This window comes from Sorex araneus, chromosome 11, assembly GCF_027595985.1.
Source record: "Sorex araneus isolate mSorAra2 chromosome 11, mSorAra2.pri, whole genome shotgun sequence".
Taxonomy (NCBI): Eukaryota; Metazoa; Chordata; class Mammalia; order Eulipotyphla; family Soricidae; genus Sorex; species Sorex araneus.
Genome location: NC_073312.1, coordinates 3,556,000 through 3,579,977, shown reverse-complemented (window position 1 = coordinate 3,579,977; position 23,978 = coordinate 3,556,000). Strand labels below are relative to the sequence as shown.

The 23,978-nt window shown below is 54.9% G+C and overlaps 1 protein-coding gene across 2 annotated transcripts in view; it reads right to left on the bottom strand.

The window, feature by feature from the left end:
* Positions 1 to 22,884, bottom strand: part of ADAM12 (ADAM metallopeptidase domain 12) — a 224,619-nt gene extending 201,735 nt beyond the window's left edge. For both annotated transcript variants that reach the window (XM_055118985.1, XM_055118986.1), the window contains exon 1: positions 22,752 to 22,884. In XM_055118985.1, coding sequence (XP_054974960.1) covers positions 22,752 to 22,815 — 64 coding nt within the window. In that variant the 5' untranslated portion in view covers positions 22,816 to 22,884. The remainder of the gene's footprint in view (positions 1 to 22,751) is intronic.
* Between the last annotated feature and the right edge of the window lie 1,094 nt (positions 22,885 to 23,978).

Below are 23,978 nucleotides of genomic sequence, written 5' to 3'. Positions count from 1 at the left end.
CGTTTGGACGGGCCTCACGCATGAAGGTACCGGCAGAGGAACCCAGGTGTGTGTAATCCCATCAACGGCCAACATCCAGAGACTTAAAAGCGAGCTCCCAGAAGCTATATCTTGTAGCCTACTTCTCCCTCTGGGAGAAACTGGCAAGCTCCTGAGAGTTTCCTGCCCCCATGGGACAGCCTTGCAAGCTTCCCATGGTGTATCCATATGCTGAATCCAGTAACAAGCTGGATCCCATTCCCCTGACCCTGAAAGAGCCTCCAGTGTGACATCATTGGGAGGGCCGAGTCAAGAGAGACTTCTAAGATCTCAGGGAAAGGACAAATGGAGAGGTTACTGAGCCCGCCCGAGAAATCGATGATTAATGGGATTTCGTGATCATGATCGTGAAAAATGTTTTAAATACATTTACTATCAAGAGAAATCAGTCAATAAAGCAGTAAGCTAGAAGACCAAACAGAGGTCACGACAATTTAGAGAAAGGACTTAAGAAATAAAAACAGGGGCTGGAGTGATAGCACAGCGGGTAGGGCGTTTGCCTTGCACACGGCCGACCCGGGTTCGAGTCCCAGCATCCCATATGGTCCCCTGAGCACCGCCTGGAGTAATTCCTCAGTGCAAAGCCAGGAGTAACCCCTGTGCATCGCTGGGTGTGACCCAAAAAGCAAAAAAACAAAAAAAAAGAAATAAAAACATAAGACAGAATTAGAAGCTGCAGTCAGAGGATTCAATTCATAAATGCAAGTGTGTGTGTTCCTCAAATATACACCCCAAGCATTGACAAGTTCGAACTTATCAACAGAGAAAAGATAATTATAGAGAAAGAAAAATGGAAATAGGCACAAAGCAAAACTAACTTATGATCATGTATTTCACAGGTTTTAGGCTATTATATTAACATGGGGGAAATGATGACGGATTGTCCAAGAAGACAATCCTACCAAAACTGGCTCAACAAGAAAAAGCCAAATCAACGAAGATGTAAGAAACTGAAAAATCCAACCGAGCAATGTACACGGGGTGGGTGTGGGGGTCTGCAGGGTTCAAGGAGGGCTTTTAGGGTCCAAAGGCAGATCATCCTCATGTTACTGACTGTAGGAGAGCGCGCGCGCACGCACACACACACACACACACACACACACACACACACACACAGAGGAGAATGGAAACTTCCACACTTGAGTGGCTGCTACGCTGACCGGGCTGCCTCACCGTCCAGTCAGAGCCCCAAGGAGCCTTTGGCCTGGGCATTGGGATCCGGCGTCCAGGGGCACAGACCAGTGCAGGGCCCCACCCTCAACGACCTTCATGGAACCTTGGAATGCACATGCATGTAGAGGCCTCTGGGCTCCTGCACCTCAGCCTGGCCAGGACGATGCCCGGATGAGGCCGCTGAAGGGAAGGAAGGGCGTCCCCAGCAGACCCCGTCACCCCCCAACTGTCAGAGGACCCCCAGACACGCCCAACGCTTCCCTGAGAGCTAAGTCACTGCCCCCCCCAGACCCATGAATGAAAGGAAGGTTTTATTGTTCAAAGCCCCCGAGTTTACTGAATAGTATTATGATGTCAATAGCAATTGATAGAAAAACCACTCTTCCTTCCTAACGTGAAGCGAAAGATCAATAGCACCAGGAGATTAAATTCAGCCCTGTATTAAGACGCGATATGTCTGACAGAGTCGGATATGCTCCCCAGATGAAAAGACATCTGGACGCCGAGAAATTCAGCACCGGGGCCGATTCATCATCAGGGATGGCGCGGAGCACTGGGCACAAGCTTCGCAGAGTCGGGACTCGATTCCCAGCACCACACAGAGAAGCACCGAAGGGATCCCTGAGCACTGTCTCGGCTCCACTGGGTGCAGCCCAGAAGCAAGAGGGGGGGAGGAGGAGGGGAGACAGAGAGGAGAGAGAGAGGGAGAGAGAGAAGAGGAGAGAGGAGAGAGGGAGAGAGAGGGGGAGATAGGGGAAAGAAAGAAGAGAGAGAGGAGAGAAGAGAGAGAGAAGAGGGAGAGAGAGAAGAGAGAGGAGAGAGGGGGAGAGGGAGGGAGAGAGAATAGGAGAGAGAGGGATGGAGAGAGAAGGAAAGAGAGAGGGAGAGAGAAGAGGAGAGAGGAGAGAGGGAGAGAGAGAAGAGGAGAGAGGAGAGAGGGAGAGAGAGGGGGAGATGGGGAAAGAAAGAAGAGAGAGGAGAGAAGAGAGGAGAGAGGGGGAGAGAGAGGGAGAGAGAATAGGAGAGAGAGGGATGGAGAGAGAAGGAAAGAGAGAGGGAGAGAGAAGAGGAGAGAGAGGAGAGAGGGAGAGAGAGAAGAGGAGAGAGGAGAGAGGGAGAGAGAGAAGAGAGAGGAGAGAGAGGGGGAGAGAGAGGGAGAGAAGAGGAGAGAGAGGGAGGGAGAGAGGAGGAAAGAGAGAGGGAGAGAGAGAAGAGGAGAGAGGGAGGGAGAGAGGACTTACTTGAGAACTTCATATCGATGAAGAAATCCATCAGAAAATCAAAGGATCATCGTGAGGTCAAAGGAGAGAGGGAAAGAGAGAGAGAGTTGGGGAAAAAAGGGCGGTTGGCACGTCTCAAGGTTTCTAGAACACATTATTCGGATGCAATATCCAAGGCTGACATTCTGGTTTAGTTTTTCGGCCACACCTAACTCTTGCTCCTGGCTCTGTGCTCGGGACGTGTGTGTGGTGCAGGGCTAGAACCCGAGTCAGCCACAGCCCAGGAAAGTGCTCTACCTGCTCCGGCCCCCAAAGCTGGGTTTTTAAAAACGCCCATTTAGGAACTAGGTTATTTCTGGAAATAATGAACCTGTATCTCAAAGAAATCGCCAATACAATAATCAATGTAGAAACACAGTGCTTCTTATATTAAAGACCAAAATGAACAAAAAGGGGCCCTGCAATTCTTACACATTTTAAAAAGTTCTTCATATTTGAGAGAGTGCAAGAAAGCAATAAAAAAGAACTTAGAGAAACAAACATTAGGAAAGAGAGATTATTTATAGATGATATGATTAGTCACCTAGGAAACCCAAGAACATCAACTGAACATCTACTAAAGCCAGCAAGGTATTTTAATAAACAGGCCAGTCCCCGATTGTATATAATAGAAATCAATACCAGAGAATAACATTATGAAAATAAAATTGAAAATTGAATTTCGCTGTGACAGGAAAAGAAAAATAACTCATTTAAAAAAACCAAACCAGACCCTAAAAATGCTTCGTGAGAAATGGAGGGGCAAGTGATTCACCCGAGTGGGAATCCCGCCTCGCAGGAAGGGTGAACAGCACCTCCCAAGCCAGGGAGAGACACGGCCTCGGGAGCACAGAGGCCGAGGCCCCCGGGCGGCCGCGTGTGGGTCTAGACGCGCTCCCTGCCGTGGGCCTGGCGCCCAGAGTCCTCCCGAAGACACCCAGCTCCATGCAGGCTGTGCTCCTGCCTCTGTCCAGAGCAAGTCTCCCCTGGGCCCCTGGCCTGGGCGGAGGGCACAGACCGGCGAGGGCTGGCCCGGCCCAGCAGGGCCCGTCGCCCCAGGGCCAGGGCGGGGGAGCAGGGCCGAGGACCCCCCAATCTCCCCAAGCTTCCGGGCAGTAGGAGCTGCCGCCCTTCCCTGCCACCCCCGGGGAGGCGGCGCTGAGGGGAGTCAAGGGGTGACACTTCCAGCTGAGAAGACACGGGGATGCGGACGGCTGGCGCCTCTGGGTGGGACGTGTGTGCGCAGGCAGACGCAGCCGGGGAAGGGGGGCACCACCCCGAGGACCGCCGCGCCCTCTCAGAGTCCCCGCACGGCCCACGCGACTCTCTGTGGCCGTTTCCCTTCAGAGTTACAAATTCATCCGGAATATCAGCGAGCAAGGCGGGGACAGAATGGGAGCGACGGAGCCAGCGATGAAGTCTCACGGCTTAGCCATCGGCAGCAGGGGCCGGGGGGCAGGGACAAGGAGAGACAGACCCAGAGGATCCAGGAAGCCCACCCAAATGCCCGTGGGAATGTGATGTCCTATCGAGGGAGCACTTCAGGGCCAGGAGAATCAGAGGGTGGAGGGGGCTGGGGGGAGGCGCAGCCAGCTGAAAGGAAAGTGGATTCCTCCGCTCTTTCCTTCTTTCCAAATCGACGCCAGATGGATCAATGAGTTTCATGGGAAAGGCTGACACTCCGGATTCCTGGATGAGAACAGACGCCGCGACTCCTCTGGGTCTCCCCAGGACACAGGCTCCCCGCCACGCCTGGGATATGGCGAAGATCAATATTCTCATTCCCTTAGCAACCTCGAGAAAATAACCATAATTCAATTAGGGGATATAGCTTTAACAACAGGACACTAAGACTGATCCCTCCAAAAGAAAACAGGAATAGAAGGAGAAGAGAAAGAAACCAAAACAGACCCGGCAAATATAAAAGGAAGAGCAAACTAGTGAACTCAACTCCCCCTGGACGTAATTAGATTAGACATAATCCAATTAAGAGCTCCATTCTGGAGGGTGAGCCCCTCAGCCTGGACCCAAAGTGTAAGTTCAACCATTCACGGTTTCCAAGAAATGACACTCCAGCCTGAGTTACAGCGGATGGGGAGAACATGTCTCTGACACAGGAAAAGGGGCCGGAGTGACAGGACAGAGGAAAAGGCGCTTGCCTTGCACACAGAAGACCCAGGTTCAATCTCCAGCGTCCCATGTGGTCCCCCGAGCACTGCCAGGAGTATATTCTGAGTTCAGAGTCAGGAGGAAGCCCTGAGCCCAGCCCTGAGCCTGTGTGGCCTCAAACTCAAATAAATAAATTCAAATAAATAGGCAAAGATCCTCCATGCATACAATACACTTTATAGTTAAGAAATCATAAAGCCAACACAGACTTTAATGCATGACTGCGGTAAAGGGGCGTGTCGTGATGATTGGACTTGCGCTCACAGGACAACCTAGACATGCATAAAACCAGCAGGGGCTCTTACAGAACCTGAGTTGCAAACCATAATGCCCAAAGGAGTGTGTGTGGAGGGATGCCGGGGGGAGTGGGAGGAGGAGGAGGAAGAGGAGGTAAAGGAAGAGAAAGAATAGGAGGGGGAGAGAAGGAGGAGGAGGAGGAAGAAGAAGAAGAAGAAGAAAAAGGAGAAGGAGGAGAAGGAGAAGGAGAAGTAGGAGAAGAAGAAGGAGGAGAAGGAGAAGGAGGAGAAGGAGAAGAAGGAGAAGGAGAAGGAGAAGAAGAAGGAGAAGGAGAAGAAGAAGAAGAAGAAGAAGAAGAAGAAGAAGAAGAAGAAGAAGAAGAAGAAGAAGAAGAAGAAGAAGAAGAAGAAGAAGAGAAGAAGAAGAAGGAGAAGAAGGAGGAGGAGGAGAAGGAGGAGGAAGAGGGGGAGGAGTAGGAGGAAGAGGAGGTAAAGGAAGAGAAAGAATAGGAGGGAGAGAGAAGGAGGAGGAGGAAGAAGAAGAAAAAGGAGAAGGAGGAGAAGGAGAAGGAGAAGTAGGAGAAGAAGAAGGAGGAGAAGGAGAAGGAGAAGAAGGAGAAGAAGAAGGAGAAGGAGAAGAAGAAGAAGGAGGAGGAGAAGGAGAAGAAGGAGGAGGAGGAGAAGGAGGAGGAAGAGGGGGAGGAGGAGGAGGGGGGAGGAGGAGGAGGGGGGAGGAGGAGGTCTATAGGAGACTGAGAGCAGAGGGGTGTAAGGAGACTGAGAGCAGAGGGGTGTAAGCAGAGGGGTGTAAGGAGGGAGATGGGACATTGGTGGTGGGAAATGTACACTAGTGAAGGGACGGGTGTTGGAACATTGCATGACTGAAACCCAATCATGAACAGCAACTGTGTGTCTCCAGTGATTTAATAAAACAAACAAACAAACAAACAAAAACAACCAGGCGTTTCCAACGCATGGGGAAACTGAGAGAGAACTAGGCCACTCCACAGAAAGGCGATTCGAGCTCTGCAGCCACTGACAGACGCTAAAACAAAAAGGCGGCAGAGAGAACACTGGTGACCCCCATCAGCCAACCAACAGTTTTATTTCCAGAACACCACCCCGTCCGACTGCGGACTCAATATTCCTCCTGACAGCGCGCGAAATCTGCTGCCTATCGGACAAGTCTAAGCCAATCAACAGCAGTCAGAATATATTCTCCGACTGCAAGAAGTTAAAAACAAAGGTTACTTTTAAAATTCCCAAGTACGTGGAGATTAAGCCAGTTATTTCTAAATGAGCAATGGTCCAAGAACGTAATGACAAGATAATTTTTAAAAAAATTTTCATTGGGGAATAATGGAAATACAGCCCTGAAGGCCAGCAATGCGGCCAGGGGTGCTGATGGGAGCATGAATGCTGCCAAATGGCTCTGGGGGAAGAAGAGAAAGGTTTTATGGCAGCGAGCCAAGGATCCATCGCAAGGAACGTGAAGAAGAGCAAACAGAACGAAGCTCAAAAGACTCAGGTCACTGACATGGGAAACAAGAGCTTTGAAACTGACGCTGCCCTCGGCATGGATGAAGCCGCTTGATTCTCAGCAAGCTGAGAGGGAGAGCGAGGACCAGCGGGAACTGTCAATGGCAGGAATTAGTGGGGACGCGTTTTCAGAAACAAAATGGCCAATAAAATTATAAGAAAAATCTCGAAACAATTGTGCTAACAGTTCTGTTGACTCCAAAGAGATGGGCCTGGGTTCCGAAAGGCACAAGTGACCCAAATTGGCTCAAGATTGAGAAACATCTTCTGTTTAAAAACTGAACTCAGGATTGACTCTCCCCTGCAAGGAGAGAGACGGAGGGAGAGAGAGAGGGAGAGAGAGGGAGAGAGAGGGAGAGAGAGAGGGAGAGAGAGGGAGAGAGAGAGGGGAGAGAGAGGGAGAGAAGGGAGAGAGGGAGGGGGGAAAGAGAGAGGGAGAGAGAGGGAGAGAGGGAGAGAGAGGGGGGAGAGAGGGAGAGAGGGGGAGAGAGAGGGAGAGAGAGGGAGAGAGAGAGGAGAGAGAGGGAGAGAGAGAGAGGGAGAGAGTGAGGGAGAAAGAGGGGGAAAGAGAGAAGGAGAGAGAGTGGGAGAGAGAGGAGAGAGAGGGAGAGATGGGGGAGAGAGAGGGAGAGAGAGAGGGAGGGAGAAAGAGAGGAGAGAGAGGGAGGGAGAGAGGGAGGGAGAAAGAGAGGAGACAGAGGGAGAGAGAGAAGAAGAGAGAGGGAGAGAGAGAGGGGCAGAAGGGCGGGGAAGGGAAAGGGGTTGAGAGAGGGGGGGAGGGAAGGCAGAGAGGGAGAGACGGGGAGGGAGAGAGGGAGCCCCAGGCCAGGCTCTCCGGGTGATTTCTAGCTGATGTCAGAGAAACGCTCCTTCCCATGACTCTCGTCCAAAATTCAGCAGGAAGACAAACCTTCCCAGCCCATCATAAAGACCACAGGAGCCTGGCAAGCATATAGATAATAAGACCCTTCACCAGTGCTCTGCTGTTCCTGGTGTGTGTGTGTGTGTGTGTGTGTGTGTGTAAAGAAAATCAGGGAAGAGTGTTACAGGAAAAAGATGACAAATGACAAACGATTGTGTTCTGAGCAGATATAGAGTATTAGGGAAGCCAAACTAGTATGCACACATGCATATTCAAACGCACGTACAAATTCACACACACACACACAAACTCACACTCACAAATAAATTCACACAGACTCACACACACAAATTCATGTACACAGACTCACATTCACGAATGTACACACACAAAGTCGCACTCACACACAGTCTCACACTCACCCATACAATTCACTCTGTCTCTCCCGCACACACCCCGCTCTCTGTACACCTGAACAGTCCATGTTCCCGGGACTGGAATTCCCTAATTTGCCTCTCTGTCATGTGATTCGGGCTCAAACCACTCAAACTGAAACGGGAGGACGAGCCTACAGAGAAAGCAAAGAAACGTGCACACAGACCCCCGCCCCCCGCCCTCCCCCCACTGCAGAGTCCGGGCCGTGGCTGTGCCTCTCGGCTGGGCTCCCTCACAGACTCCCCCACGGGGGGCAGAGGGGCCGCCGCCCCCGACACTTCCCCTGGGCGGCTCCGTGCGGGCCCCTCCCTGGCCTGGCCCGGGACACGCTGCCCCAGGACGGGCGCCGTGGGGGCTGTCGGGACGGGCTCGGGGCCACATCCTGGTTCTTTCCCGCTCGCCCTCCTGGCTCCTGGCGCGGGGCCGGGCCCGGCTGCTCTGAGGCCACTGTCCCCGGGGCCTGGCTCAGCCTCTGAGCAGACGCCGGGGAAAGCGGATCCCAAGTTCTCTCTCCCTCGGTATCTTCGTCCACATGAGACGGGAATTCTGCGCCGAGACGGCCAGGCGGGAACTCAGGGGACGGCGGGGCTGGGGAGGGGAGATGCTCCTGCCGGGGACGGAACTGGTGCATGTGACCCCATCACCCGCCCCCCACCTCGTGGGTGAGCACTGGGCAGAGAGCATCCCCAGTGCCCGCTCCCAGCCAGTGGCCGGGCCAGGCTGAGCGCTCCGGGCCCTGTGCCGTGACAGGGAGACTCACCGGGACACTCGGGCTGGGTGGGCTTGGTTCCGGCCCCATCACACGGGGTGAGTGCGAGGACGCAGGTACAGCTGCCCCGACAGTGAGCTGAGGAAGCCCCTGACAGTGAGCGGGGGAAGGGAGAGTCGTGAAGATTCACTTGTTTTCTTTGAGCCCAGGAGAGACCGTTTCCAAACCAACAGTTCAGGCAAAGTCCAAGTGGAAGAGAGGAAGAATCTGGGCGATATGTCTGGGTGAGGAGGCAGGCGGGGGCTGCCGGCCTACCTGGCCACCTAGTATCACTTTCTTTCCCTGTAAGCTAGGACCTGGCCACTTAGTATCACTTTCTTTCCCTATAAGCTAGGACCTGGCCACTTAGTATCACTTTCTTTCCCTGTAAGCTAGGACCTAGCCACTTAGTATCACTTTCTTTCCCTATAGGCTAGGACCTGGCCACTTAGTATCACTTTCTTTCCCTATAGGCTAGGACCTGGCCACTTAGTATCACTTTCTTTCCCTATAGGCTAGGACCTGGCCACTTAGTATCACTTTCTTTCCCTGTAACCTAGGACCCAGCCACTTAGTATCACTTTCTTTCCCTATAGGCTAGGACCTGGCCACTTAGTATCACTTTCTTTCCCTGTAAGCTAGGGCCTAGCCACTTAGTATCACTTTTTTCCCCTATAAGCTAGGACCCAGCCACTTAGTATCACTTTCTTTCCCTATAAGCTAGGACGACAACAACAGTTTGCCATTCGCTTAGCTTGCCATTCGCTTCTGGAATGTTCTACAGCTTCATGGTTGGAACCAGAGGCACGGGGCGCCTGTACAGTCAGCCGGGCAGAGCGTTCAGAAGCGCTTCCTGGCACACACAGCGGGACACCAGGGGCCCCTTCTCGGCACAGCACACGGGGCTTCCTTCGCCTTCACCTTGGGCCTCCCAGACCTTCCCCAGAGGCCCGAGGCAGCCAGGAATCCTGGAGCCGTGGCCGCCCTGCCACCACAACCCAGCGACGTGGCCTCAGTGAAGAGGGAAACTGAGGCCCGGGCAGGCTGCTCGGGGTCACGTCCGGGCCACAGCCTACCCGCTGGCTCCCGCTCCCAGTCCCACCCTCGCAGGGCGCACCCCGGCCCTTCCCCGGCCGAGGCACGGGCAGGGGCTGGGAGGGACTCAGGGCCGGGCCAGGCAGGTCGGGCTGTGGCCTGACTTGGCTTCTCCATCTCAGCCCCTGGGCTGCGGCGCTGGCCTTGCACCCACCCCGGCGGGTGAGCCCTGAGCGCGGTCGAGTGTGGCCCCAGGCTCGCCCGACTTCGCTCACCAGCCTTTCAGAATGAATGGCTTTCTTACCGGCCCTCTCGGAGAAGCGAGAGGACTGGAGGGCGAAAAGCAGGACAGAGGAGCCGAAGGCCCGGTCATTCGCTCTGCAGGCAGAGACCTTAGACGCAGAGACCTTAGACACAGAGACCTGAGACTCAGAGACCTGAGACTCAGAGACCTTAGACTCAGAGACCTTAGATTCAGAGACCTTAGACACAGAGACCTTAGACTCAAGAGTCCTTAGACGCAGAGACCTTAGATGCAGAGACCTTGGACTCAGAGACCTTAGACGCAGAGACCTTGGACTCAGAGACCTTAGACTCAGAGACCTTAGACACAGAGACCTTAGACACAGAGACCTTAGACTCAGAGACCTTAGACTCAGAGATCTTAGACACAGAGACCTTAGGCGCAGAGACCTTAGACTCAGAGACCTTAGACTCAGAGACCTTAGACTCAAGAGTCCTTAGACGCAGAGACCTTAGACGCAGAGACCTTGGACTCAGAGACCTTAGATGCAGAGACCTTGGACTCAGAGACCTTAGACGCAGAGACCTTGGACTCAGAGACCTTAGACTCAGAGACCTTAGACTCAGAGACCTTAGACTCAGAGATCTTAGACTCAGATACCTTAGACTCAGAGATCTTAGACACAGAGACCTTAGACTCAGAGACCTTAGATTCAGAGACCTTAGACACAGAGACCTTAGACTCAAGAGTCCTTAGACGCAGAGACCTTAGATGCAGAGACCTTGGACTCAGAGACCTTAGATGCAGAGACCTTGGACTCAGAGACCTTAGACGCAGAGACCTTGGACTCAGAGACCTTAGACTCAGAGACCTTAGACACAGAGACCTTAGACGCAGAGACCTTAGACTCAGAGACCTTAGACTCAGAGATCTTAGACACAGAGACCTTAGGCGCAGAGACCTTAGACTCAGAGACCTTAGACTCAGAGACCTTAGACTCAAGAGTCCTTAGATGCAGAGACCTTAGACGCAGAGACCTTGGACTCAGAGACCTTAGATGCAGAGACCTTGGACTCAGAGACCTTAGACGCAGAGACCTTGGACTCAGAGACCTTAGGCTCAGAGACCTTAGACTCAGAGACCTTAGACTCAGAGATCTTAGACTCAGAGACCTTAGACTCAGAGATCTTAGACACAGAGACCTTAGACTCAGAGACCTTAGACTCAGAGATCTTAGACTCAGAGACCTTAGACACAGAGACGTTAGATGCAGAGATCTTAGACACAGAGACCTTAGGCGCAGAGACCTTAGACTCAGAGACCTTAGACTCAGAGACCTTAGACCTCAGCAGCCAGTTGGAGACCCCCCCCCACTCCCACCCCCCAGTGCTGCAGGTAAGGGTAAAAAATAAATAGGAACAGAGATAAGATAAAAAAAAAAAAAGACTGAAATTGGTGTCAACAGTGAAAGGAAGTTTCTGGAAGCCGGTTTAGCAGCTGCATAAATTCCGTCTGAGGCACGGACTCTCTCGACTCAGAAGCTGGGCGCAGCACTCAAGGACGGAAAGACCAGCTGCGTCCCATGCAAACTCTATCCCAAACCAGGCCCGCAGTTCTTCCAGAAGAATCCGCAGAGGACTCCATCGACAAGCCATCGTTCATTCCATCCCATCATTCATTCCATGCGTCCCAGAGGGGCATTTCTGTCCCGGGGGCACCTCTGCGTCAGCGTTTCAGGGAGGCGACTGGGTCTGCCGACATGCCCGGCCGGGTCTTCCCGATTCCTGGCTGGCCACCTTCTGCCCCAGCTGTTCTGGCTGCGGCCGGAGGGAACAGCTGACGGCTCCCCCCCCCCCCCCCCGCCAGCAAAGCCCCCACGCGTGCCCGTCACTAGCACATCTCGCCCCTGCAGCTGCCAATGCCGCACGGAGCCAACAGGAAGGCAGCTGACGGGCTTTCGGAGGGGGGCGTGGAGCAGGGAGTCAGGTGGGCGGACTCCCGGCGTCTCGTGTGCCTGGAGGAGAGGGTCTCTGTGCCCGCTTCCCTACCGCGCCGCCCCGGGCTCCCAGCACGCAGCCGCAGCCGAGGTAACAGCAGGCAGAGAAATGTGTTGATGGAGAGAACAGAAGAGCTGGGTGGGCGGCAGCGCCCGGTGGTCCTGAAAGCGCGGGGCACGGTGGACGGGGCCGGGACCCCTCCCGCTGCAGACACGGCCAGGCTAGATGAAAAGTGACGGTTTTATAGAGCGTCTGCACCAGCCCGGAGAGAAGGGGAAGGAAATGGCCGGGATTCATCTGTCAGAGGGGAATTCCGGGCCCGCATGCAGACACCCGCCAAGGTGGTGTGAATCCAGGGGCCAGCACCTGCGCCCGCAGTGGGGCAGCCTCGGCCCTGTGGAGCTGGGCCCAGAGAACGTCCCAGGGAGGGCCTGGGGGGACGCCTGTCCATAGCCGGGGCCTTGCGCGACTGCCCTGCCCAGGCTCGAGGGGCCGGAGAACTGCAGACGGCAGAGCTGGGTCTGCTCAGGGGGCGCGTGAGAGGTGGGCGCCCCGGGGAGGAACCCACACGTCAACCCTTGAGCAGAGAGACGAGGAGCGTAAAATGGCAAGAGGTGGAACAAAATCCACCAGATGAACCACGACCGTCCGAACTGGGATTGGTGGCACGTTCACAGTCACGGGCACAAAACACCGAAGTTCTCAAAAAAAATGAGCAAAGATGATGACGAGTCAAAATCTCCAGGACCTTGGAAGAGACTGTGCGCGAGAGCCAGCACCCAGCACCCAGCACTCAGAGACCGCCCAGCCCGAAAGGGGGCGACGGCCATCCAGAAGTTTCCTAGGCACAGGAAGATACACAGGAGCCACGGCGGGAGATGACGATTAGACTTTATTCCCAACACATTTAGCAGGTTGAACAAAGCAGAGAGAGCTGAGGGCTCCATTGTGTGTCTGTACTGTGATTTCTCGGTTTGTCCATCTGCCCTTGGGTATCCAGGCTGCTCCTATACACCCCGGCCATGGTACTCGGGGTTGCAGTGAGTGTCCATGTGTGTGCATCTTTGTGAAATAATCTGGGGGCAGATGCCAAGGAGTGGAGTCACTGGGTCCTAAGAGCTCTGTGTTAGCTTTATCTAGGAATCCCCCTCCCGTCTCCATCGAGGTTGGGCCAGACCGCGCCCCATCAAAGGTGAGTAGGGGGTCCTGTCCACCGTATCCTCACCAACGCTGGTGTCTTGGGTATAGCTTAAATAATTTAGACACAGTTTGAGAGAGAAGCTGTGAAACTGAATTCAGACCCGGAGACATCATCCCAGACTACGAAGCACGCCGGTGTGCAAAGGGAGAGAGGCTTCAAGAAGACGCTGGCCGAGGCCCAATTCATGTAACAACAGTCCAAGGGTGGTAACAGAGAAAGGAAGGAAAAGGCGGCTCAAGAGCTAACGACTTTTCACAAGCGATTGGCTTCAAAGGCACAGTGAGCCCAGATAGAAAGAAATGGAAAACATGTCCACGTAAAAATAGGATAATAACTGCAGAACAACAACTAATGGGCCTCGGGAGACAAAGCCAAGGTCAGCGAGATGCTGACTCACCAGGGACGCCCCGGGCAGCCCCGAGTCCACCTTCTAATGGAAAACAGCTGCCAACCTCGACACCGCTGCCGAGTTAGACTAGCACTCAAGACAATCAGAAAACAAACGTTTGCCAGGCAAACAAATGCAGGGAATTAGCTACTCACAGAAGTCACTGCAACTCCACCGAAGCAGAGACACGGGGAACTGACTCCAGGAAGCAGATGTTTGCAGGAGACTTGGTGGGAGAGGGGACTGAGCACGTTGGCCAAACGAGCCTGAACTATTGGAAACAAAAAGGGCGAGAGAGAGAGACAGAGAGAGAGAGAGATACAGAGACAGAGACAGAGACAGAGAGACACACAGAGAGAGACAGAGAGACAGTGAGACAGAAAGAGAGAGAAAGAGACAGAGAGAGACAGTGAGACAGAAAGAGAGAGAAAGAGACAGAGAGAGACAGTGAGACAGAGAGACAGAGACAGAGAGAGACAGTGAGACAGAAAGAGAGAGAAAGAGACAGAGAGAGGCAGAGAGACAGTGAGACAGAGAGAGAGACAGAGAGACAGTGAGACAGAGAGAGAGAGAAAGAGACACAGGGAGAGAGTCTAGAGGGCAGGCGCTTGCCTTGCACATGGCCAACCTGGGTTCTATCCCCAGCACCCACACGGTCCCCCAAGCCCCATCAGGAGTGACCCCTGAGCACAGAGCCAGGAGGAAGCCCTGAGCATTGTTTAGAGTAACCCTCAAACAAAACAAACAAAAAATAAAAACAAAGTAATATATCATTTGGGGGTAGGTGCCAAACATAAAAACAAATACAAATAAAACAAAAATAAAAACGAAACCTAACACCACACACCAAGACTTTTTCTTTGATGGAAAATAGGATTCAAAATACTGGAAATAACCGTCGTAATGACGGGAGGGTGTGAAGGGCCTTAAGTTTCCTTGGCTGCAATCGTGTCTTGATAGAGATCTGAGTGAGTGACTGCCACTTTAAAATCAATTTAATTGGGGACTGGGGCGATAGTAGAGCAATTAAAGTGTTTGCCTTGAACTTGGCGAGCCCTGGCTAGATCCCAGCATTCCTGAGCCCTGCCAGGGATGGACCTTGGGCGAACAGCCAGGCAAAATCCCTGAGCACTGCCAGGTGTGGCCCAAAACGAAATTAAAAAATTAATTTATTTTACGGTAATGAACAATGCATTTTAATTTTTTTAGACCCTGTCATCTGAATTGCAAATGTTAGCATTTTAACAGCACCGCAGAAATTACATAATGAGAACACAGAGATTTGGGGCTGACGGAAGGAAGTGTTTTCTGAAAGCTGTGGGCTGCAACCCTGTGGGGGGCTGTGTAAGGTTTTATAAACGTGCCCTAGGTTTTTGATTTGATTCTCCATTCCTGGGTGGGATGAACCATTATTTTAAGTGCATGGTCTGAAAGACAGCTGATGCCGTTTCAATCTTCTTAATTTGATGGAGGCATGTGACATGGCTCGGCACGTGGTCTGCCTTGGGGAACATCCCATGTGCACTGGAGAAGAATGTGTATTTGGCGTTTGGCCGATGAAAAGCCCTGTATATATCTACTGGCCCTCTCTCTGCCATTTCTTCCTTCAACACCAGTATTTCCTTGCCGAGTCTTTAGTCCTGTTGATATCAAGAGGTGATACGGTGGTGTTGAAGTCTCCAACTACTATTGTGTTGCTACCAATGTCCTCTGTGAAGCTTATAAATTTCTGTATGATGTGTTATCAATGTTTGGTATTTACACCTATTTTACCTTCCTATCTACCCAGTGTCACATAAAAACTCTTCAGGCAAAAAGGGGACCACAGGTGGAGTAAGTTTAAGCAGCCCTGGTTTAAAATTACTTAGTAATAAAAAAAATGCAAGCACGTTGCAACGTACACTGGACTGGGTAATAATACAAAACACAAAGCACACATAAGCACAGAGGTGAGAGCGGTAATTGAGGGAGATTCCATTCTTCATGCGCATAATGGAAGGCTGGGAATGGAAGCTGGTCGGCACTCAGTGGGAGCGAGAAATAGGACAATGTGTGGGTTTCTGAGAAAGACGGGGTAGATTTAATAGAATAGAAAATGAAAGGGGAACATCTACGAGATAAAAATGCAATCTTATTTTGGAGGCAGAAAAAAAATACGAAGAGACGATACCATGAGGAGAGTGACTCAGTAGAGAAATTTCTGATGAAAAAAGCTCCACTCTAACGAAGAAAAGTTCCAATTGTGTTAATGAAAAAAAAATAACTGCTTCTACTGAAGATGACTGGGGACTTGAGAAAGATGTGGAGCTCCCCCGTCTCTGTGTGCGACTAACACAACTGCAAAATAAAGACTACGCAAAGACATCTCAAGGAAGGATGGAGAAGGTGGTGTTGGTTATGAGAACTGCCCTTGAAAGGTTAAAATCCTCAATAAAAATTTGAGCAAGTGGAATCCAACACTGCGTTTTAAAATGTGTTGAAATCAGGGGGCTTGTCCTAGGAATTCAGGGCCGGTTTGACCGCACCGACGCTTCCGAATGTGACCCACTACACTAGTGTGAGAACAAAGGAGGGAGATGAAGTGGCCACGGAGCCTGGAAAAAAAGTGCTTGAAGACAGTTAATGACAGTCATACACTGACAATGCATCAACATGTTCTGAACCTCGTAAAACATATCAAATGAAACTTTGCAGTAAATATCTAAACTCGGGCGAAAAGTTCGAGTTCTCATTGAAGCTAAAAAAAAAGCTAAGGATGCCAGATCTCCACTATGCTGGTCACCGTAATGGAGACGCAGCCCTGGCAGAAAACCACAGGGAGAGTGGACTACCGAAGGAAAACACAACATTACTTTGGAAAGAGATAAAATACAAGTGACTTCACCGTGGAGGGGACTCAGTAGAAAACAAAGAAGGAAAACTCAGAGGTAGGATGAGTAAGACCTGCAAAGGAAACAGAACGTACCATCATTTTCTTCAGATAACTCTTCTGGTGGGTGGCTTTTCCTCTATCCCCATCTTTCAGCTTTAAATGAATCCCACTTTTTACAGAGATTTGATGCTGGGGCCAAATTCTTTCCCAGTGGTTTCTCTAGTGCTATTGCCCGTGACACTGATACTGGCTGAACGAATAAGTGCGGTTTAAAATTTTATCTTGTATATCTCGTTTCGGGAACAATTCCCCAGAGGGCAGCCTCGCGGCCAGACTCTGAAGCCCAGAGCAGGGAAAACCACCCAGAACAGGACTCCTAACCCAGGATGCACGACCATGACGAAGGCGCTCAAACAAGCTTCTCGCGACGCGCGGGTCCCGAGAACAGAGCCCCCCTGGGGAATTCTCCCGTCCCCCGCCAACCCAGCGGCCAAGCAGCCACGGGGCCTGGGCACACTGTGGCCAGTGCTGAACCGAGGCCACAAGACACACGTGTCCGGAAGCACCAGCATTTCCAGAAATCGTTTCTCTGAACTGGGCCAGGCCCCTCTCAGGGGCAGGTTTAGCACCAGTCATCCTGCAGGGGCCGCCCGACTTTTCCTCGACTTTCCTCAGCACTGTGCTCTTTTTTAAAATTTTTTTTTATTTTTTGCTTTTTTGGGTCACACCTGGCAATGCACACAGGGGTTCCTCCTGGCTCTGCACTCAGGAATCACTCCTGGCGGTGCTCAGGGGACCATATGGGATGCTGGGAATCGAACCCGGGTCAGCCGCGTGCAAGGCAAACGCCCTCCCTGCTGTGCTATTGCTCCAGCCCCAGCGCTGTGCTCTTGATGGCGTCTCCAATGACACGAAGCGCTTAAAGCACGAACCGATCGCGATGCTGCTGAATAGGCCGCGACTGCGTCCGGCCCCTCCATCAGCCGGAGCCGAGGTGGACAGCTCAGGCCCAAGGAAACGAGAGGGAAAATGAGCTGGAGCAGGCGGGAGGGTCCGAGCCGCAGAGGGCGCCTCGCCCAGACACGCATTTCCCTGAGCCAGGAGGTGTGCAAACCCCACCCCCGCTCCCTCAGAGGCACACGCACTGCCACAGACGTAGAGGGTGGCCAAGAGCATGCACAGACTCACAGCACTCTGCACAGCTGTGTGGGCGAGCCGGGGCCGTCCCCCGGCCTGGCCAGTACCCTGCGTGGCCACTCGGCAGACACTGACCTTAGAGAGCAGGACCAGAGGGGCCCCGCTGCCAGGGCCTTCCACAGGGCAGGGGGGCCACGCTGGTGGCACCCAGCCCCGCAGGTGTCCTTTAAGGAAATACGCGCCATCGACGTGAAGCCTGAGTGAGGTCACACACAGACGGGCTTCCTACATCAGTCAGTGCTCCCGGCCCCCTTCCCGTCCCCCCGTCTCGGACCCAGGGAGCTGAGCGTGGCAGGGCGTGTGCATGCTCCAGAGTGATCTACAACAGCTGGCAGGGGCGCGCCCCAGTGCTGCGGGGGGCGGGTGCTGCTGGCAGAGAGGAACATGGGGGGGCCACACCTGTCCCTGTAAATCACGGGAGCTCGTCAGCGTACAAAGGCCACTGGGACGGATTGTGGCGCCAACCACACAGGCTGTGCCCGCCTGCCCCAAGTGTGTGGGGGCATCGACTCAGAGCCAGGGGGCTCCCCCGCGGGAGAGGGGCCAGCCACCCTCAGGGCCAACGCTGCTCGTGGGCGTGTCACCTGTGGGGCAGCAAGCCCTGAAACGCCTCCAACTGGTGTCACTTTCCCATAAAGACGGGCCGGAGAAGGACAAGGGAGAGGAAGGCCGTGCGTCTCCAGGCGGACCGACACGCACCCCCAGAGCCTGCCTGCACAGCCCCGCCACCCCTGGACACCTGGGGCAGGAGGCAGACGTTGGCATGGGACAGAGGGCAGCTCTGCAGGACCTTAGAGACGCCTTGGGGCTCGGGCGGGGCCCAGCAGGGCGGGCGGGAGCTGGGCGCCTGGGGAAGGCCAGTGGTGGGCCGGGCGGGGCGTGGGGGTGGGGGCCGGGCCGGCCTCAGAGCAGCCAGGGAGGAGCTTGAGCCTTGGGTCTCCCGGACAGCCCCCGGCCCCTCTGCAGCTCCCACAGGGTGGGAGACGGGTGTCCCGGAGACCCCAGGGACAGCTGAGAGGGGCACCAGCACCGCCAACCACGGGGGCCAGGATCCAGTTGGAAAACGAGGCGCCCTTTAGGGGGGAGACACTCCTAGGGCTGCTCCCTGCGCTCGCTCTCACAGACTGTCGAGGGGGAGGCGTGGGGAGGACCAGGCCCACGGGGGAGGGGGGTGCCACTGGGGGTGGGGGGTACTGGGACATCCAGGAAGCGGGAGTTGCTTTGGGTGCGACTGGCGAGGAGATGCTTTCCTTTTGCTCACGAGGAAGTTTCCAGGGAGCACTGTGAGGCGTATCCTCTGAGGAGGGGCTGCAGGCTAGACATGCTTGGGACCCTCTGACTTAGACAGGAAAATTGATACACACGGGAATTAATAGATGCGTTGGACCCATTATGAGAAAATAGCAAGACATCATTTTTTTTTTTTTAAAAAGGAGAATTCACAAAACAAGAACCATCTCTTGGGGATTATATAGCAGAAAAAAAATTTTTTTAAACACCTGAATAATAAGGTTGGGAAATGAAATGAAACTGTTCTGGAATGTGAAACCAAATACACAGAGACAAAAAAAAATAGAAAAGAAAACTAGGACATGTTTTTGGGAGCATGGGACACCCCACGAGGTTCAGTTTCAGAGAAAGCATGATAAAATCACCAGGAAGAAATAATTAAATAATATAGGAAAACACCAGAACTTCAGAGCATGCATTTTTTTTTTAAACTGGAAAGACTCATGGACTTTCCCGCACAGTTACTGATAAGAACTTAGAAAACACACGCCATCCGGACCCGCGAGAGAGAAGGAGAGAAGAGCTCCCATGCACACAGACGCTTCCGGAAAGGTCTCAGACAGGGCTAAGGCGCCCCTGGTTCCATTGCTGCTCTGCCGGGGGCCCTCGGCCACCCAGGGGCCTGCTCCTGAGAACAGCCCCTCGAGACCACAGGTCATGACCCGAGTCCCCCACCCAAATCTTTTTATTTTTTTTTCTTTTGGGGTCACACCCGGCGATGCTCAGGGGTACTCCTGGCTTTGCACTCAGGAATTACTCCTGGTGGTGCTCGGGGGACCATATGGGATGCTGGGAATCGAACCCGGGTCAGCCGCGTGCAAGGCAAACGCCCTACCCGCTGTGCTATCGCTCCGGCCCCCCAAATCTTTTTCTTAAGAAGAGGCTTGAGGTGGGGCTGGAGAGAGGCCAGCGAGCTGGCGCTGGCCTTGCGTGTCCCTTACGTGGGTTCGCTCTTCAGCACACACAGTTCCCTGAGCAGAGCCAAGAGCAAGCCCTGAGCACAGCCGGGTGTGGCCCCAAAGCCCTACCCCGTCCCAGCCCCCAAAACAAAGGTTCAGACGGTGCCACAGCTCAGAGCAGCAACGCCAGCAGACGCGTCCCTGGGAAACAGGCCTCCCCGGGGTATTTCACACCTACATGAGCAACACGGGGCGGGCACACACGCAGGTTGGTTCCCACGGCACGCGGACATGCATCCGGCCTCTTTCTTATTCATGGGATCTGTCTACTCCCCCCCCCACACACACACACAGAGTGACCCCGGATCAAGGTCTGCGCAGGACAAAATCTGCCAGGAAAGCCTCCAGATTCATTTTTTACCAACACAATGAACTTGTCTGATTCCGCCTTTTGCCTCTTCTGCTCAATTCCTTCTGCGAGGCAGATGCAGGCCAAGCATACGTGTGACCCCAGAGGGAAACACGAAAACCAAAGCCAACACGTAGGCATGTAGATGAGCAGAAGCAGGAGCCTGGGCTCTGGAGAGCGGCTCGATGCCAGGCTCCAGCTGCCGAACTGTCCCCGCCTGGCGTCACAGTGGGCGCTGTTAGGGCGGCTCCCCTCCCGGGCGAGCATTTCTCTCTGGGACGGGCTATCTGCCCCACCACCTTCCCCAAGGAACTGACTAGAAGGTGTGCGCCACAAAAAGGGGAAAAGGGGACGCCAGAGGGAGTTGGGGAGCCGGAGACAGTGCAGTGGGGAAGGGCCTGCCCCGCACATGGGGGACCCGGGTTTGATCCCTGAGCACTGCCAGGAATGTTGAGCACAGAGCCAGGAGCACCCCCTGAACACTGTAAAGTGTGTTCCCCAAAATAGAACAAAACAGAAGAAGAGAAAGGAAAGAAAGGAGAGAAAGGAGAGAGAAAGAAGAAATAAATAACAAAAGAAAAGAGAAAGGAAGGAAGGAAGGAAGGAAGGAAGAAAGAAAGAAAGAAAGAAAGAAAGAAAGAAAGAAAGAAAGAAAGAAAGAAAGAAAGAGAAAGAAAGAAAGGAGAAAGAAAGAAAGGAAGAGAAAGAAAGAAAGGAGAAAGAAAGAAAGAGAGAAAGAAAGAAAGAAAGAAAGAAAGAAAGGAAGAGAAAGAAAGAAAGAAAGGAAGAGAAAGAAAGAAAGAAAGAAAGAAAGGAAGAGAAAGAAAGAAAGAAAGGAAGAGAAAGAAAGAAAGAAAGAAAGAAAGAGAAAGAAAGAAAGGAAGAGAAAGAAAGAAAGGAGAAAGAAAGAAAGAAAAGAGAGAAAGAAAGAAAGAAAGGAGAAAGAAAGAAAAAGAAAGATAAGAAAATGGAAAAGAGGAATAGAGGAATAGAGTGAGACAGAGAGAGAGACAGAGAGAGGGAGGGAGAGAGAGAGTGTTGTGGTACACTCAGGAAAAGGTGCAGGAGGAATCTTCAGCATCACCCAGGTGATCAGGAAAGTTCTGGGCCCAAGCTGGACCATAACCCTAAAGGGGGGGGCACTGCTGGAAACAGGAAGGAAGGGACTTCACAAGAGAGGCCCCCGAGAAAAAAACCAGCAGTGCATTCGGCCCCTCTGGAAGGAGAAGAGCATTCTCCCAGGACCGAGGAGGGAGTTGTGGGAACAGAGAACAAAGCACATGGAGGAGGGGGAAGGGAGGAAGGAGGGAAGGAGAAGGAAACAATGAACCAAAAAAAAAAAAAAGAGGAAAAAAGCAACTATTAACTCTAGCAAAACCAAAAAGCTGCCCATGGGCTGGAATGGAATCTCAGCTGTGAGTGATGCTGTCAGGTACTTAATACTGTTTTCCAGAAGTCAGAGCAAACACTACGCCCAAAAGTTGGAAAACCAGAGACTCCATTGAGGCTGGGCTGGTCAGGGAGAGCACAGCATCAGGTCATTCAGAGACCTGGGCTGTCCGAAGCGCCTCCCAAAGCCACCGCAGTTTTCAGCGGGAAGCCAGCACGGTCCACCCGCGCCCGGCAGTGACGGCCTCGGCTGCAGTGCCGGGAAGGGCAGGGGGACAAGTCACGACTCGGCAGGGCAGGAAGGAGCACTGGGGAGCACGGCTGAGCACGGAAGGCAGGACACACACGTGGACCTCAAGGTTTGCGCCCACAGGCTCTGCTCTGACCGGAGGGCGCTGAGTCACCCCCAGGGACGCCGGGTCCATCACTGCCCGGTGCTCAGTGGGCCGGCCACACGGCCGGGACAAGCCCTGAGCAGAATGCTCGCCCTTCAACGAGCAGAAAGTTCCCCCGTCTCCCGTCAGCCCTCAGAAATGCTTCCCGAGGGTCCGGTTCCCGCAGCCCCTCCACACGCGCTTGGGCGCTGCAGATTCCGGACTCCGTGACAACGGGCAGCACCAGTCCAAGCCCTCGCACGGACCAGGGCTCCAGCGCCCTCTGCCTAACGGACTCTGCTGGACCGTCCACCAGAGCCACGGCCAGAGAGCCCGGCCCCACGCAGGAGACCGTCTCCCACCGCGGGCTGCATCTGGGAAAGTTTCCCCCAGGGGAAAGTCCTGGCCGTGCAGCGGACTCTGGGGAGGGCAGAGCAGGGGGCTTGCCCTGAGACCCCCCCTCCAAAAGACCGGCTTGTGCAGAGTCCTCCGAGCCCCCCGCAGCCCCCCGAGCCCCCGTTCCAAGTCCCTTTCAACAGCTGCCTCTGGCTCCGTGCAGTTCTTCACTTAACCCCAGTCCCCAAACTGGCCTTCCCCGCCTGGGACCTGGGCGTCAGCCACGGAGCGCAGAGGTGAGGGGTGGGGGGCGACAGGGCCGCGGGATAGGAGACCCCCTGAAGCTCCAGCGCCCGGTGCCCGGGGGGCGCTGGGGGAAACCGAGGCTGGTTCTGGAGCACCGGCCGCGGGCGGGCGGCGGGGGGCCCGGGCACCCTCCTGGGAAGGGCGCGCGCGCCCCCAGCGGCCCGGCCCGGGGGGCTGCAGGGAGCCGCGGGGCCGCGTCCCGCGGGCACAGGCACCTGCCGGGTGCCCGGGCGGCGGGCGCGGTGCCACAGGTGCCCGGCGGGTGGGCGCGCGCGGGGCGGCGGCGCGCGGGGGGCGGGCGGGCGGCCACGTGCGGGCAGCGCGCAGCGCGCGGCGCCCCCGGCCCCTACTTACCGCGGGCGGCGCGGGGCGCCTGCAGGGCCGCGGCCAGCGCGAGCAGCAGGACGCGCGTGGCCATGGCGGGGCCCGTCCGGGCGCGCGAGCCGCTGCCCACCCCGGGCGCGGGCGGCCTGTGCGCTGGACCCGGGGCCGGCCCGTCCCGGCGCCGCCAGCAGCGGCTCCCCCGCCCGCGGCGTCCCGCGGGTCCTAGAGACCGCTCGGGGTCCCGCCAGGGCCGCCCCCGCCGCTGCCCACCGGGCCGGGACGTGGCCGCCGGACGTGGCTGGGGGGCGCGGCGCCGGGCGCATCCCCGCCCCGGAGGAGGTGGCGGCGCGCGGGGCGGGCGCGGGGCGGGCGGGGCGCGGCGGGCGGCGCGGGCGGGCTCCGACCCCCGTGCCCGGCCGACCGGCACCCCCGGGCCCCCGCGCTGCCCGAACCCGGGGTGCGGCTGCCCGCGGAGAGGGGGCCCCGGGCGCCCCCCGACTTTCCCCGTCCCCGGGAAGCCGGCGCGGGGGGCGGGGAAGGCGCCGTGGGCGGCCCTGGTGAGCCACAGCCGGGTCCGTCCTACCTGGCGGGCTCGTCCCACCTGCCCCGCCACGGAATGTCACAGGGCAGCGGCCCCGCCCCGGCCAGGGCCGCGGGACCCGCAGACAGCGGGCACTGTGGCACCCCCGCCCCCCCCAGGGGCCCAGGATGTGGAGGAGAGAATGGCCCCCCAGGGGGGCCCACACACCCGCCCAGTGCCATGGGGAGCACTGAGTCCTGAGCAGACAGTCCTCGGGAATCCAGGGCCACAGAGGCCTTGGAGGGGTCTGCCCGGTCCCAGCCCCGAGCTGACAGGGGTGCCCAAGAGACGCCCGCCTCTCAGTAGTGCAGGTCTTTGTAAGCACACGCTCACACACAGGCACACTCACACCAAACACAGTCACACACACAAGACATTCTCACACACCACACATACACCCACACCTACCACACACATGCACACACACATTAACACACACACTCACATTAACACTCACACACACCACATATACATTCACACTACCACAGAGACACACACACGCACACACACACATTAACACACACTCACATTAATACTCATACACACACACCACATATACATTCACACTACCACAGAGACACACACACGCACACACACGCACACACACATTAACACACACACTCACATTAACACTCATACACACACCACATATACATTCACACCTACCACAGAGACAC